Source organism: Heliconius melpomene, chromosome 6, assembly GCF_056956725.1.
Source record: "Heliconius melpomene rosina isolate 202511_hmr_F chromosome 6, ASM5695672v1, whole genome shotgun sequence".
NCBI lineage: Eukaryota > Metazoa > Arthropoda > Insecta > Lepidoptera > Nymphalidae > Heliconius > Heliconius melpomene.
Genome location: NC_140394.1, coordinates 9,972,813 through 9,991,117, shown reverse-complemented (window position 1 = coordinate 9,991,117; position 18,305 = coordinate 9,972,813). Strand labels below are relative to the sequence as shown.

The 18,305-nt window shown below is 31.2% G+C and overlaps 1 protein-coding gene across 1 annotated transcript in view; it reads right to left on the bottom strand.

The window, feature by feature from the left end:
- Nucleotides 1-364: 364 nt before the first annotated feature.
- Nucleotides 365-18,305, bottom strand: part of Ance-3 (angiotensin-converting enzyme Ance-3) — a 130,050-nt gene continuing 112,109 nt past the window's right edge. The window contains exons 10-12 of the mRNA XM_085186793.1: nucleotides 10,553-10,693; nucleotides 1,755-1,943; nucleotides 365-1,129 (exon numbers count right to left, since the gene is read on the bottom strand). Coding sequence (XP_085042919.1) covers nucleotides 1,000-1,129; nucleotides 1,755-1,943; nucleotides 10,553-10,693 — 460 coding nt within the window. The 3' untranslated portion in view covers nucleotides 365-999. The remainder of the gene's footprint in view (nucleotides 1,130-1,754; nucleotides 1,944-10,552; nucleotides 10,694-18,305) is intronic.

Below are 18,305 nucleotides of genomic sequence, written 5' to 3'. Positions count from 1 at the left end.
GATCGAGGAATTTTATTGAATTTTGTTGCTGTGGCATAATTAATTATGCTTGATAGTATGTGAGTTCGATTATGTGCAGATGTATTTTTGTATTTATATATTAATATTGTGAAATTGAAGTTTTCTTGGTTAAACGCGCCGATTTTATTAACTAAAATTAAATTAAATCAGCTTCACGCTGTATCCCGCACGCAGCAGGTTAGGCAGAGGGAACCTAGACCTGGATCTTATAAACTACTGGTTCAAATAGAAAACGTATTCAAATAATAATTGTTTTTGAGTGGGCTACGTCAGGTTTATCGTTTTCATGTAACCCACTATACGTATATATAGCCTTGAGGGATAACATATGTAAAAAAGCAAGTTCAAATTCATTATTTATTGTTATCACAAAACGAACATTATAAAAGTATCATATATCAATATTTACAAAGAACATTATAATATATGGTGATTATAATTTTTAAGAAAATATAACCCTGATATGATTTAATATATTTTAAAATCATAAAAAAATATATTACGAAATACAAAATATATTACGAATTTGTTATATAAAAGTATTCATCAATAACAAACAAATTAAGTTCTAATATTTGAAAAGAAAAGGATAATACAAAATTTAAGAATTAAGATTTCTTGTAATCATTCATTATTGTAAAAAATACCAATTAATACAGTAGAAATCGGGTGAAAAAAGGAATTTCTTCTATGATATTACACATTTCTCATTAAGAATTAATATATCTAGAATTATCAATTTACTTGAATGATAGTTATTTATCGTAAAATAAAATATATTGTAAATATTATGTGCTTAGGTACCATTTACATTACTGATATAATATAAATTCTTATATACACATATTTTCATATTAAGTAAAATATATTATTTTCTTATACTAATACAAGGTAACATTATAAATATTATACATAATTATGTTAATACACAAAATAAAATGCCTATATGAATTATTTTAATGAAAAATATTCTAAAGTTCATCTTCTTAGTCCAATAACTGTAGTAATGAAGGAAGAGAGCAAGATGGTCAGAAAGCTGCCGACGCCAAAGTTTTTGTTGGCTGCGTTGTAGAAACCTCCATATACTTGAAGACCAGCTGTCTCAATACTGTAAAATAAATAGAAATATATTTTGGTGAAAAAGTAAGAATATCTTTAAATACTGTGAGTTCAATTTATTGTAAATATTTTTTTTCATCTTTATTATTTCGTTAGGTTTACACAGGGATGGAATCGAACGTCAAAGCTTAAATTGCTTCCCGGCATTCAATCCCGGCATCATACAGTCAATCGAGGCCAGTTGTGGCGCAGTGGCACAAGTGTGAGGCTGTGGGTTCAATTTCCACTAGATAAGTTAATATTTTTAATATTTTCATTTCTTCGCTCTGCTAACCAGGCAAAGCGCGGTGTTGAATTCCGCTTGTCACTCACTCACTCAACACGCAACGTCTCAGTGGGAAACGAAAGTGTTTTAATGGGAACGAAGTGTCTCAACACTAGGTTCCCAGGTCTGTCTATCCTGCTATGTGCGGAATACAGCATCAAGGTGAAAAAAAATCACTATGCCGTATTACTTCGAAGAATTACTTTTATTTCCTCTCTCTGGAAATAGGCAAAGTGTGGTGCAGATCTCTGCCATCCAGGATGGCTATAACACTATGTTCCCTTTGCCTACCCTGCTACACGTGGGATACAGTGGAATACAAAAAATAACAATTCATATTCATATTTACCTAAATTTACAATAATCGCCATCATAGCTCCATCCCAAATACTCTCCTGTTCTCAGATTTTCACTACGGAGCCAATCTTCCAGAGGTCTGAAATAGTCACGTAAAGCTTCACCGCTTAGTCTGGATTCACCGATCGTCTCTTGGAGTAGCTGAGTCCAGGGTAAAGAGGAACCCCGCGACATGAGATGCCTGTAAATATAATTTTATAGATTATTGTTTAGTATTTATACATAATAAAACAGAAAAGTAACTATTTTGATCTTTATCCATTTAGGTACAATTCGAATCGCAGCGTTTAGTTCCGTTTCGAATTCGGGTGGAATGTTTCAACAAATGAATGAAACGAATGTAAAATACATAACAATGTAGCTTGGAGTTACGTGAAAATTGTTTCATAAAACTAATAACCAGTCGTTAATCATAAAAAGAAATCGCTATATATTAAATTATAGCGCATCCTTTATTGATGCGTAAAGTTAATAATTATTATTTCATGTTCGCCTTCAGTTTTATAACTATAATAACTATTTATAGTATATAATAGTTATAAAAAATCGTCTATTTAGAACCGTGTAAAAATGTTTAGATATAAATGTAATAAAATTGTAACTGGTCTATAAATAAGGATAGTTAAAAATATTAATTAATACCGTTATTCCATTGAAATTGAGTATAGAAAAGATTAATTGAGAATTTCTATATTCTCTCCTATTGTAGAGTGGGCAGAAGGAACCTAATGATCAGACACTGCGTTCCCCACTTTCTGGCTATTTTTTAATATATTTAGGATGTATAGAGATGTACCTTATTTGGCTCTACCTCTGAAAGCCCCCCACTGTCGACTTAGTGAGTAGGTATACTACATTCTTAACTACATTTTAATCTCATAATCCTCGAAATCGCAGCCTTGTTAAAATGGCGTAGGTCTGGAGGCCTTGGGATCTTGCACTATATTTCTTCTCTCCGTCTCACGCCGTATCCCGGATATCGCTGGATAGGCAGAGGGGACCTAGTGTAATAACACTCTATTACCTTCATTAGTTCATTCCCCAAAGTGGACATTGCACCCAGGACTGCCGCGTTTACACAGTCAATGTTATGCTGCTGCGCCACTACGACCTCAAATACTAATCAATTAATATAAATAATAAAGTTAATTATGATGAATAATATATGATTTTGTGTAATCTTGGTATCCAGAACGGGGTAATTAACTCATTGAACAAAGAGTCGAGGATGGACCGTCAACCTTTACTTGTATTGTTTATGTTTTATTTGATTTAAAGGGTTATTTTGGAACTCCTTTACAAATGTAATTAAAATATTTTTAATATATATATATTTTTAAGAGAAAACTTGTAGTTACAGCTAAAAGCAGATATGATTAGATTGCGCTATTACAATAAGTTACGATTCACGCTTTATCCTCTCCAAGCAAGGTCTTTATCCATTAAGATTCCATTCTCCACTTTCCACACCACACCACAGAGCGAAGAAATTGAAATTTTAAATATTTAATTTCCTCATGGGAATAGAACTCACAAACATCACGTTTATGTACGCCCCTGCACCACGACGATTAAAATTATATTATAATACAGATAAAAACAATATTTTTTAAATATTGTTTGACGCAAATTGTTTTTCACACCTGCCATGACGCCTTGACCTATGAAATATGAAATAATTCATAGCTCTGTAATGAAATACGTAGAGGTATGCTTTTGTTTGCATTTTCATAAACTTTGACCTAGTGGTAAGGAATTCAATTTCTTTTATAAAATTATTTTTATTACGTGCAGCGTTGAAATTCACTACACAATCCCAATCTTGAGAGGAGGTCAAGAGATCTTGAGAGGCCGTTTTCATTTACAAACAGCATCTCGAGATCGATCTCAGAGTTGAGACCAGTATATAAATACGTTTTCTTTGGCTTCCCAGCTATATAAAGGTTAAAGCATGAAGCTTATTAAAGTAATTATTGTTAAAAATAGGTTTTATATTTGTATGTAAATATTTTTTTAGATATTTCTTTCATTATCTACAATCTAAAATCAAAAATATTAATATTGTTGCCGGCTCTTCGCAGTAGAAATGTCTTCCGAAACGGGGATAGCTTTATTCGACGATTAAAAAGTGCTTTAAAAAGTAAATGTTTAGATATAAAAATATTATTAAATGCTGACGTCTCTATTACTAATTTTAATCATCAGATTTATTATAATCTAATTAATAATTTCATTTACATAAGACACCTAAATATTAACTCAACTAACAAATACCCAACACAGTAAAAACAAATTAAATTGTTCCAACATCCTGTACGCAAAGTAAACTGTATGTAGGGCATTAGTAAAGTTTATTACGTAACGCAACTGCTATAGTTAGTTACTATAGTACATGTAGATCAGTGTCGATTAAACGAGAAAGTAGACCGATCAAGGAAGAAGTAGTTGCAATCAATTTGCATAATGCGTATCGATGGTATTGTCTTACATTAGTTATTTATGCAATATTGAAACTGTTATTAGATATATCTATATATATATGTAATATAAATAATTATTTAACATATTTATGGTTGAGTGGAACTATGTTGACTGTGTATTGTAAGGTCGTGGGTTTAATCTCATATAGGGGATTGAATATTTTGTCTTCTTTTTTTTACTGCACCATGTAGTTCGCATATAGCCAGATATTGTTTGTCGATATTGTAACGAAACTTAACGCCGCGCTTTGTTAGACTGAGAAAAAAAAAGATTTCTCCACAAAAAGAACCTAAATTACATTAAAAAATGTATTATATAAAAAATAAAAAGAAATAGTATTTATTTATGACTAACTTCCTTCAGTCTTTACAAGTTAAATAATATAATTTTGTAACAGTATGAAAAGTGTGTGTATTAGGTAATCTAATTAATTGACCCATCGATCCGTAATGAAAATCCATTATATGTGTCCGTACGTAATTTTATCAATAAATCATTGAAATGAACAATTACAATCAAGTATTTGACTTGGTTGCAACATATGAGTTGTTTAAAAACCTGTTGGTTTATTATATATATTTCTGTTTGTTTGTTTATTTCTAGAATATCTTTATATATTTCAATATTTCTTTAGAAGGATTTGTAAATCTATTTTGTAAATCTATCTAATCCATAAGGATCGTTTTACCTACAAAAGGTACTATTGTTACTTCAGTTGATGTTTATAAAAACAAAAAAACACCAGAACCCTAGTGTTATAGCCTAGTGTGACAGTCCATAAACCACTTTAACTTCGTTTTTTTCCGTTTTCTCATCTTATTGAACCCACAACCTGTCTGTTAAACGAGAGGTAAATCGCTTGGAGCTAAGTTTGTCTATTAATTAATGCACAGAAACGAGAGAAATACAAATCTATTAAATATTATTATGTAAGCTATTATTATTTATTTTCTATGCAAAATAAGACTTGATATTTGTTATGTTATAAATTTCTTACAGTACTGTAACCGTTGTTCTATTTCAAACGTTACGCAAGTGTCCAGATAAAGTAGATAGAGATACTAGAATGTTAAACAATTTCAACATATAAAACGAATAAGGACCAAAGGCACGGATTCTTATTCTATTTGGATAAGAATGTTGAAATAATATTTTTTTTACGCTAGCCTGTACTGTCCTATTGTTGGGCAAAGGCCTCTCTCCACTTCTTCCATTCTGGTCTATTTCGCGCTATAGAGCACCAGTCAGGCTTGTGATGGTCCAGCTTGTCTCGCCATCTCTGTTTTGGTTTGCCAATTCTCCTTTTAGAGTTCGTTTGTTTATTTATTAAATATTTGGGCAAATGGTTTTTTGTCAGGCAGCTTTGTCCACCATTCTAAACAGACTATGAATCTAAAAGACAAGAAATTTGAAAATCTGAATATAGTTCGAGAACACAGAATCGATGAAACTGGAGAAAGATCATGTAAAAAGCCCGAGGATAGCCAGGATGACATATATGAAGGTTGATGAGAGTGGATGAGACAGAAGAGGTAGAGGCAGAGCTAAAAGAACATGCAAAAAAAACAAAGCTGGCAATTTATCTCTTCCCTTTCAGTTCTTTTCAACTTTCCATAAGAATCGAAGGAACTGCGTCATAAGGAACTGTGTCTGGTTAAATGGGATTAGAACCATCGCGTGCAAATGAGATGTTACAGCCGCGTTACTAAGGCGTCCTCTATGAGTCAATAAAACATCATTGATGCGTGATTCTAACGTGTCTAATTAACACAGTTTAGTGGATGCAATTGCATAAATTTATTTTAAAATAATATTCCAAGAATAACATTTAGGGAATCGAGGTCGTCTAGGTACAGTAGAACAGCGTGCGTTTGGTGAAGTATTTTCATTTCCACGTTCTGGTAACATGACACGCGGCGTTGAGTTTCGGTATATTATATACAATGTCTGGAAAATTGGACGGACAGTGAGTTCTCTTAATACTAGGTTCCCTCTGTCTAGCTCTGTAATAAAGATTTTGAAACTGTTAAGCTTTTTCAGTCGTCAAATATATAAAAAATGATAAAGACAAATGCAATAATCGTTCATTTAGCTCACACACGCAATTCGTGTTAATTAAACTGACCCAATTTTTCGGTGGAATGAATCTTTTATATATGGACTTCCTGTATGCTTTCTTCATACATTCCTTTCAATATATATTTTTGTTTCATTATCCTTAAGTTTTAAGAATCGAGAAAGATATATAATAGAAATCTATATACAAGCAATAAATAATGCGTATTGTATACATGTAACTTTTCTTGGTAGTACAAAAATAGGTTTGTGTTTAATTTACAGATGTTAACGCTGTCCTCGGTACGCCATCGTAACTATCGACCTAATTTGGAGGTTTTGGGAGAGTTTGAGAGAGAGAAAGAGAGAGTTTTGAGAGAGAGAAACATAATTCAATGCCCTGAATCGGAATCGAACCACACCACCAATGAGAAAATAAGTATAATACATATATAACCAGTTTTATTTGAAAATAACATATAACTGTTAACTTCTAACAAAGTTAACAATAAATAACCCGCATGATGCCCTTAAGCAAAGTGGCCGCTTCCCGTCTGACGGACAATTGGTTGCAACGCTTTATTTTCTTCTTTTTTTTTGTCACACACTCTCACGAGGCTCTCGAGGAAATTGACTTTTATCTTTTAGTATATCCCTTGTAAGAGTCTATCAGATAATACCATATGACTGCATGCTTAGATATAAGTACAATATGAGGCCGTCTAGCTGTAAGGACGACAGTTGTGAGTTCGATTCCCACTTGAGGTTATTGAATATGAACACTGTGGAGTGTATTATTTTTCTTTTCTTGCTCTAATAACAAGAATTTCATGTCCTTATGTAAAAAAAATTCTTAAAATTTGGTTTCTTCTGCCCACCACGTTTTATTCGGGCCACAAAAAATAACAAATATGAATGAAATAATTTTATTTATAGCGATGATTAATAATCTCTCATAGCAGGGTAAACAATAAGAGCTGTATAATTAATGTTGAGTGGAAAGGAAAGTGGAAGTTCCCAGATGGAAACCGAACCCATAGCTATTGCTTTTTAACTCTCAACTCTCTAGTCAGTTAGTCATTTAAATCTGGATAAGTTAAAAGTTAATAATTATTATCGTACTACGCAAATACGCACTATCTACTATACATACATTATATACAATTACCAAGAAAATAATTTGTACCGGAAGAGACGGCTTATTTATCATTACATTCGTATTCACAACTGCTCTATAAAGATTTATTTTGCTTATGAAAATGTCATATACTGTTTTTTGTAAGTTTTACACTACATTTAGTACTTATATACTAGTAAAGTATCTTAACACTAGGTACCCAGGTTCCCTATACTTACCCTGCTACTGCTTCCTACACTAACCTAACTTATTTGCTTGCCAAACTGGAGCATTCCAAGACTAGCTCATTCCAAGAATAGTATTTTTATATTATATAGATGTCTAATTCCATCCATATAGAATACTGAAATGTGGACATACTGTACTATATTTTTACATATATACATATACTACTGTGCAATAAGTAAGTTATTAAATCACTTTTCTATAATAAATCAATCTCAACATTAAGTGGCGTTATGCAAAGTGGTATATCTTGATTTTTATTTATTTATATTTGTAAGAACATTAATGTAAGCAAATGGAAAACTCTAATTTTCTTGCAAATATTTTACATTTAATTATTTACTTTACATTTTTAAAATCTTTTATTGGTCATTATGCCACAGTGGAACATAATCTGATTGTAAACCCGACAGCTGTAAATTCGACTCCAATTTATTCTCATTTCTCCTTTCTGGTTAAGCGAACGAACGGACGAACGAGACACGGCGTTGAGTTCCGCATGCAATGTCTCGGAAATTCGGCGAAAACTGTGGAACGGAGTATCTTAACACTAAGCTTGCTTTAACTACCAAGCTATGTGCAAAATACAGAGCAGAGCTGAAGAGGAAGAATAAGAAGAAGAAGAATCATATTTACAACAATAAAGTTAGGCCACTTTTGTTTCTACACTACCAATATTATATTCAAACCAATTTCATCCACCATTAACGTGTCATTTACGTAATACAATCAATTATAACTACGCCACAAGGCCAACTATACGCTTATAAAATATCGATCTCAGCCATTCACATATCTGTTCACTAGGAAATCCTGCAGCATGGGAATTGAAAGCTTTTTGCAAGGTCAAAGAGAAAACCTGTCAAGGGCATAGAATATATAAAGAAATGGTTCCGTATGAAATAGTCATGGGCAAATTAGTAATATATCTAATTATTATACAGTTTAAAATGTTTTTTTTTTACTTCAGGCTGTATCTTGCAAATAGCAGGGTAAGATGCAGAAGTTTGTGTTAATACACTCCGTGGGATACCACGCACCTCCCAATGCCCTCCCCAGTGGATTGTCTTTAAGATGCACTTTATGTCATTACCAGGATTTAAATCCCATTCGTTTTCACTACAACATTTAAGTTATTTTCCAAAATTCTTAATTAAACTTCAAACCAAACGTTTGGTGTGAAAAGTAAATACAATCTGTCAGTCTACAATTGTCAGTCAGTTAGAGTCTCTATAAAAAGCATTAAAAGCAAAAGTTTGTCAGTCATTTAGTAGATTAATATTTGACTGACTACATTTGGTATAACGCATTTAATGATTAATCTATTTTAAGATTAATCATTAAACCATATAAAGACATTTTATAGCTTTTGACATCTCTACACAGATATTCTTACACAAATTAGATAACTGGCTGTTTCAAAATGGACCACATAATTTCCTGGTCTCATGTTAAGTAATATTTAGAAATTATAGCCTTTGATTTACTTATAGAATAGTTTTAAAGGAATGCGTATTGAAAATGCGTTAAGTTACGTCAGGCAGTGCAATCTTAGTGTAGGTTGGTTAATGTTTGGAATTATATATTATTAATGATAGCCGTTGTTAGGAGAAGTGGTTCGTTTGTAATTAACTTTTATCGTAGTGGGAAAATGAAAATGAATGTAAAGTAGGAATATGATTAAAATAATTAATATAACGTAGAGTTTTGACCTGTCGAGTACCTCGTAAGCCAGTGGGACTGAGGTGTAAGTAAACTTGATGGTTTTGGGTTCTATTGCCACTTGGGAAAATGAAATATTTATTATTTCCACGCTCTAGTAACGAACAAATTGGGAAACGTAAATGATTTAATGGGAACGGAGTGTCTTAACACTAGGGTCACTCAGGGTCTCGCTGTCTACCCTGCTATGTGCAGGATTCGTGCGTGAAGCTCGTCTAACTGCAAAAGTAATGGCCGTGAGTTCGATTCTTACATAGGGTAATGAATAATTTTCATTTTGCCACGTTAGTACGACAAATATGGACATTGAGTTCCCCAAAACACACATTTTCTCGAATTCCGATGGAAAGTGGAGAATGGAGTGGGATTGCTAGAATTCCTTTGTCTACCCTTACCCCGGAATAAAAGGTGAAGCTAAAAAGAAGTACGATATATTGAGTAAATAAAAGTGAATTTAAGTTCAAAGGTGAAGAATTTATACGAAGTTTATGAAAACTTCGTGAAAACTGCCCTAAAGGCGCAGATTCGTCCCTATTTTAAAATTTTATACCTGTATAAAACTTAAAAATATTAAAATTACTATTATAAATATTTCCTACGTATAGCTAACTCTACTGAGTTAAGTATTAGGAAAAGGTATATAATAGATAGTTTTTGCAAGAAAAAATATTCTATATAATTCCTAACATAATAACATGTAGCGGTAGATGTTATTATATCGATTTGCCAAGTTAATACCATAATTAGAACGCCTTAAAAGTGGAAGGCAGTAAAATGTTCTATATATACACATACAACATAACTGCTAATGAGATAGCATTCTTGTTTCAAAGACATTGCATATTAGGTGGCGTAACTCAACGTCGTATATTGTCTAACCTGGTTATCTTCGCCTACACTGTTCATAAAAAAACCGGTTAAGTGCGAGTTGGACTCGTTTGCAAAGTTTGCGCACTGATTTTGCATGAAATTAACTACGAATATAAGTTTGTAATATTTTTTTTCTTACTTTTCGGATTATTTGTAACTGTAGGTCCATGGGAAGTACCCTATAGGCTATAAATAGACAGACAGATGGACAACAAAGTGATCCTATAAAGGTTCCCTCTTTAGCTTATGAAGTACGGAACCCTAAAAATAAAATAATAATAATTGTGTAATATACATACGTTAAAATTCTTCCAGCCTCCGGATTCCTATATATATCACACTTGTGTAGAGGTCGTGAAGGATCGCCGGGAATGAACTGACCGGTCCTTTCGCACAATGCACGATGAATCTGGAACTGGAGTATGGTGCTGACGAAATATCTGGGAAAAGAAATTATTTATTATTACTTTTTTTTATTACGTAAAAATTTTACCGCGCGGAATTTGAACACGGGCCTCTTGGAAACAGTTCGTTCCTTAATGTGGAATAACACTTTTTTAAAATTATTTATTAATTTCTGGAAACAGAAGAAGAGAGAGAGAGAGTAAATAATTTTAAATTAAATTATTTTTTATTTATTGTTTGTTGAAAAATATACTTTAATATGTTTTTCTTCTCTATTCCATTTATGAACACTAAAATAAAAGTATCATTTAAAATAAATATTGCCGCATAATTTTTCCTTCCAATGTCGAATTAGGAGGAAGAGGGGAGAACAGTGTCTTGACATTACTCTTTTCGCTCATCCTAGCAGAAAATATGAAGAAGATAGATATAGCGAACCTTAAAATTAAAATAGTTCTTAATAGAAATCTAAAATAATGAAATAACATATTGATTATGCAAATAATTTAGAAATGAATTAAATTTGTGAAGTACTATATTTTTTACTATATTTATAAAATCTAAATATATTTGTATACATTTAGCAATACAGCGAATTATATAAGCTATAATGCCTAACCAATAATGAGCCGTTTGACTTTGCAATGATATGAGGTAGACCAAATAGCTCTGGTGGCCAGAATTTAGAAATATTAAGGATGTTTATGATATTCAATTTTGTTTTTAGCCCACATGAATTATACAAATGGTTATTTAAGTGTATTTAAGAAAAACCGACCTAAGTAAGTTCTTTAAATTAACATAACTTTCTTATTTATGAACTGATTGTAATAAAATAATTGCCAGAATCTAATAGTGAAAACCGCATCTTAATCGGTTAAGCCGATTCTGAGATTAGCGAAAACAAACGCACAGACAAAAGACATAATTTTTAAAAATCATTGTTTTTAGTTCTATTACGTTATTAAAGGTTCCCAATAACATTTTTTTTAAATATCTTCCAAGTACAGACACTCTTACGATTTTATTATAAGTATAGATATAGATTAGTATTATTAAATTAATATTTGTAGACACCCTACTAATATCGTACAAACTAATCAGTGGGCAATGTGAATTGGAATCGATAGTTTAATACGTAGTTTGGCTTCTGTAGTAATTGGACTGTATATAATTTTCTATGGCTTCTATAAGTTATATTAAAATATCTTAATAAAGAAAGATATTTCACTATTCAATTAAAGTATTGTGGGGAACCGAGTATGTTAACACTAGGTTCCCTTTACCTACACTGCAGTAAAAAGAAGACAGTGTTAAGTCATTTCCTTCTGAACTCTTCACTCAATTTTTCGAGACATTGCATATTGAGGTGTTAAAGCCGCGTTTTGTCTACTAGAGGAATAAAATAAAAAAACCTATATTTTATTTGTTTATTTGTAAAAACTAACATTTACAAAACAGAACACTAAAATATTTATTTAACAAGTTATATATAAATTACCCCATACAGTGGACATTTACAATGTTATAAAATTGAGTATAATTGTTGACAGTTGCAAATAAAACAAAAATGATACTTGTCAATCGGACCGACCTTGCCCACCTTTCACGGTTAACATGTAGAATAAGATTTTTAAGAGCAATAAAATTTACTTTATTTGTACGAAATTATTCATTGTGTTACAAAAAAAATTAATTTTGCTATAATATTTGGTCATAAAGGCTATAGACGTGTAGTACGACAGCGCCAGACTTTATACGTTTATGGGTTCGATCTCTTCTCTGTGGAATGAATGAATTTTCATTTTCCTTTCTGTTCAAGACAAAATACGTAGTTGAACTTCGCCAGTCAACACGCAATAAGCTAAAGCTGAGAAATAAATAGCTCGTATCTCTAATAGTGATTGCGTAAAACCTTACATTCTCATGTTAGGATACAAAGAAAATATTTAAAAGGCGGTCAGAACATAAAAGACAAGTTTACAAAATCATTTTTGTTATGATTATTATATATGTATGTACGTTTGATCTGAGTTATTATCTCGAGAGCTATAAAATGTCCATCTAGAGAAGTAAATATAATTATATAATTTAACTACAGAGATCGTAAACCGTTTATATAAGACGATTTCAATTTATTTTTTTAAGCCTCCCGCTGCGTACTGCACATTGCTATACAGAGGTAACTTGGGAACCTAGTGTTGAAACTCTCTGTTCCTATTAAGACACTTCCGTTGTCTATTTTCCACCGAATTTTAGAGACATTACATATTGAGTCGCGGAATTCAACGCCACCCTTTGTCGCGCTACCAGAGCGAGGAAATGAAAATATCAAAAATTACATTTTCTCGATTTTCTCGACTGTCCTCATATGGCCTTTTTGGTTAATAATTTTGTATAATATTTCCTTGATAACTGGTATTATTAATAACTATGGAAGGTTTTAATATGTTAAGGAAAAATAGTATCGTTACGTTCCATTTATAATAATGAACTCAATTATTGTTTCCAAAGTAGTTGAGCTTATTTATATTTTTAACGTACAATCAATCGAACTACTTTTTATATGTTATACTTATATATATATTTTTTCAAAACGTTCATTATTTTTACTTATAAAATTCAGACTTTACCAAAATACATATATGCGCCAAAAGTTATCAAAATAAACAAAAAAAAATTTAAATTAATACTAATACGATAAACGAAAAACAAAAAAAATCGTATCGTACCCGTCGCGACGCATCGCCACTTATAAAACCACACATTCACTTACACATCAGGATGATTTCTTCATAAGAATTTGTTAATATGAAAAATTAAACCAAACAACTTTAAGGTTGAGGCCAAATAAAATCGACTTGTGGCCCAAATTACGAAAGATGCGCGGCCTCAAGACTATTTCATTACAAAATTGTCTCAATGGTCTCTCGTATGTAGGCAATTATTTCTGGGTATTACAAATCAAATATGTTTATAACAATGTTTTAAATAAATGTATTCATAGTGAAATCATGAACGTCATCCTTGCTAAGTGGATAGATGCGCGTCGATTGTAGGTTCGATTATAATAATAATAGTATTCTAGACTTTAAGACGTGAAATGAAAAATTGACTATTTTCAGTTCCCGTTGATATTTCATGAAATCCGCTCTTAGTACTAGTCTGTATCCCCTATATCTATATTTCTTATACCTTTATTCCCTATATCTTTCACCTTGTCTGCTATTCTCTTAGTGACGGAAGAGTTCTACGTATATATATACAATTAACATATAATATTTGTGGCGTAGTATTATGTATATAATTACAAATGATAATTAACAATTATTTTAATTTCTTCGCTCTGGTAACATTGTAAATAATTCAACACGCAATGTCTCGAAATCGGGTGGAAATTGCGGTTAATGTCTTAACAATACATTTACTCTGCTTATCCTGATATGGGGAATAAATTGTAAATATATAGAAAAAGAATCTCCCTACATCTCAACTATATTCATATAAACATGTGTTTTCTAAAGTAATACAACTACTTAAACATTTAATGTCTTTAGTCGGCTTTAAAGTCTTGGTTTTTCCTCCAACTGATTACGATTACATTTAAGACGTACATAAATATAGTATATAGAATAGTACCAACTATTTTTTTTATCAGCTTTACGCCATATCCCGCACACAGCAGGATATGCAGAGGGAACCTAGTGTTAACACACTCCGTTCCTCACTTTTCACTAACTTCTTGCGTGTAGAATTTTGGAACCTAATGCCGCACTTTGTCCTGTTACCAGAGCGAAGAAGATGAAAATATTAAATACTTCTTACAGATACCCCTACGCTACCATTACCCCGAGTAATTACAAATTTTACTCCAAATTAATCAACAAATTAATTAATTTATTAACAAATAAATAAATCAACGGACAAACAAATAAATTACATATTTACATATAAATAAAATTACATAAACCAACATTACATATTACATAGTTACATAGTAGTGTCATTAGGTCACTCACACGGCTCGTAAAATTTAAAGTAAGTATGCAATTTTATTCTCAAACGGCCCGTGAGGTGCGTGATATTGTATCGTTTGCTATGTACTTGTTTACATACGAGTATATGTGTTACTTCATTTTGTAATAGTTCTTCTTGATTTGTAATTTCATATTAGTTCTATTATGAGGACGTTGTGTGATGGGTTGTGGGTTTGATTCCCGGTTAGGGAAATTAATTATTGCCATTTTCTCGTTCGGGAAATCGTATCGGGAATACGATTTTTTACAGTCAACGCGCAATGTCTCCAAAACTAAATGATGTTTAACATGGGATTTGCATTTTCTTAAAAAAATATTATTTTCCTTGAAAAAATTAAGTAATTATTTTTTTATTTTGATTATTTTCCTTTTAGTTCTTAATCGTAATAAATTGCGAAATTATATACCAATTTCGTTAAGACTAAACATATTATAATCTTAGATTAGCCGATTTGTAAGTATTTTTACGTAAAGTATGCCAAAAAGTAGAATTATTTATATAGAGAACAGGTATTAAATCCGATAAATAAATATTTGATTATATAAATCACATATAACATAGATATTAATTAATACAACGTAATATGCAAAAAAAATACCAAATACCTGTCTTTAAAACTACTTGGATTTTATTCATTTGAATAATTAATTTATTAATAATTAATTTATTATTTGAATAATTAATTTCTTCTCATTATTTACTTATTGTAAATAATGAGAAGAAATTAATATTTAATAATGGATAAAAGAAAATTATAAAAAAGACTCTATTATAACACTGTTAACATATTGGTAGTAAAATTTAATTCTATTTAACTTTTTGTCCTGCACATAATAGGGTAGGCACCTCCTCTCTTCTCTTACCTCTATCACTTTCTGACAAATTTGGGAAGCATTGCATGTTGAGTGGCGTAGCTCACCGCCACGCTTTGCCTCGTGAGGAAAGAAAGTCAGGAAATGAAGACATTTTAATGACCACGGGGACCAACACAGAAATAACTTAGTATGACTTTGACACGTTACAAGTTCCTGAGATAACTCTGATAGCACAATAGTATACTTACCATAAACATATAATAATATAACTTGTAGCCTTCCTCTATTATTGAATAATTCCATATTTATTTCCATTTGACTAAACAGGCGAAGATAAAAAAATGGTGTAAAATAATATCGAATTCGAATGCCAATATAAAACTCTTAATCATTCAAACGGAAACAGTAGAATATAAAAGTAATCTATTATATGTAATCTGTGGGAGAAATCTACGTCCTCGAGTCCGCAGTGACAAGCCTTTGTGACCAGCTCGAATGGTACAAGGGGTCAAATGTTGATATATTGGGAGGGAGGAGATACATTTAATTATTCTAGCTAAAATATAAATAACTTTAATAGATATAATGAAGAGTTAATAAACATACATATTAATAAACAATAATTTCCTAATAAAAAAAGAAGTTTCTTCGCTCTGATACCAAGGCGAAAGCGTAGCGTTGAGCCACTCAAGCCACAATGCCTGGGCAGAAAGTGGGGAAAGGAGTGCCTTAACTCTAGGTTCCCTCGGCCTACCCTGCTATATGCGGGATATAGCGTGAAACTCAAAAATAGAAAAATAAAATATTCTTTAATATGTACTCCTTTATTTTATGATCAATTAGTGCTATAAAGGGAACGTGGATGAAAATAGATCACGCTGCCTATTATTAATGCCTAAGTGCTCTGTTGAGGATTTGACCTGGTTTTCTATTATTATTTATGGGTAAAAACAATGTCGTATTTTATATTTTACTGAAAATTAGGTATCATTATCTATTCAATTTCGAGTAATATAAAATGTTTGGAGCGTGGTGGATAGCGTGGTGGTCAACGCCGAGTTTGGTCTTCTTTAAAATGCTGAGAAAAAGGTTTTTATTGATATTTCTATAGCGGGGCAACAGAGAACTTACAACTCACAGTTAACAGAGAACTCTATAACAGAGAATTTAGTGTTAAAACACTCAGCTCCCTATTTTTCACCCAATTTTCGAGACATTGCGTTTTGATTGGCGGAACTCAACGCTGTTTTTTCTTAATATTGTTATTTCGCAATTATATTTCTAAATGTCTATATTATAAAAATTAAAGAAAAATAATGTGCGGATATTTGTAGTTATTCCCTTTATCAAATCAACGACATTTCACGAAGGCATATTTTGTCTGCTATTATACCTTGACCTATTGTTATAGGACTTAAAAACATATTGTTTCTCCAAGAACACCATACTCTGGTTAAGTTCAATTTATAAAAGTCAATATGAAAATAAAATCTGAACTCGGACCCTCAAGCATCGTATTGGTAGTAAGTTGGCACAAGCGTGCGATTGTAAATGCGACAGGGTTCGATCTCATTCGTGCAAATGAAATATTTAATATTTTAATTTTCTTGCTCTGGTAACGAGGCAAAGAGTGGCGTTAAGTTCCGCCGCTTTTGAGTGGCGCAATACCTCCAGAATTCGGTAGAAAGTAGAAAACGGAAATGTTTTAATGAGAATGGAGTTTCTCAGGTTCCCAGATTCCCTCTGCTTATCCTGATATGTACGGGATTCAGTGAAAAAACAAAAGATTCATTTACATCGAATTTAATTACTTTTATAAAATCTAACGTAAACAACACCTTTAAATGTTATTAAACGATTGTACTACTAGTATATTAAGCATATAGAAGCATATAGAGAAGGAACCTTGTTAAGACATTCCATTCTCTATTTTCCACCCAATTTTCTAGATATTGCGAGTTGAGTAGCGGTACTCAAGACCATATGTAATATGTAAAGAAAAATAATTAAAACGAGAACTATCTCTCACCAAATTGACTAAAATGATTACTGTTTTTATAGAATATAATTTTACAGGAAACTCTTAATGTATTTAGATATATTATGCACCTTTGTAATATAATATTCGACCTTAATAAAGTTATAACTTTTTTATATATATTTTTTGTATGAAGGTTATTACTAACTGTTACAAATAATTATATTTGACTGTTTGTTGATAGATTATATTGAATATCGTATAACAAAATCGTTGTCTTGAAAAAATATGTTTAAATCTTTTTTGTATTGCGCTTGTCACATTTAGTATCTAGAAGCAAGTTAAATAAGTTGAACAGAGTAGGCGACTAGAGAAAAATATTATTTGTTTTAATAAATATTAAATGATTTAATTTATTTAAAAAAAATAATTATTATACTATTTTATTTTCATTACTAAAGAAATTGATAGATACCAAAATGAAGTTTTATTATTATTTTTTTTTATTTTTCCTTCTCATTTTATTCCGCACTTAGATGAGAACCAATTCTTCAGTTCTCAACTTTCTGCTCAAATTTTAAGACATTCCTTTTTGTACGAAACTCAACGCCGCACATTATCTACCACAGGAAAAAAACTAAAAAAATGTAGTAGATTAACATATACTTTGAGTTATATTTATTACTTTCCGGTGTAAAATAAACCAATCTTTATTAACTTTAATAAACACTTATAAAGTACTTTAAAAATTTTATTCGCTTCCTTCCAACGTGTTATTATATCGTCGTAATCAAATATTAAGAAATATATTTAACA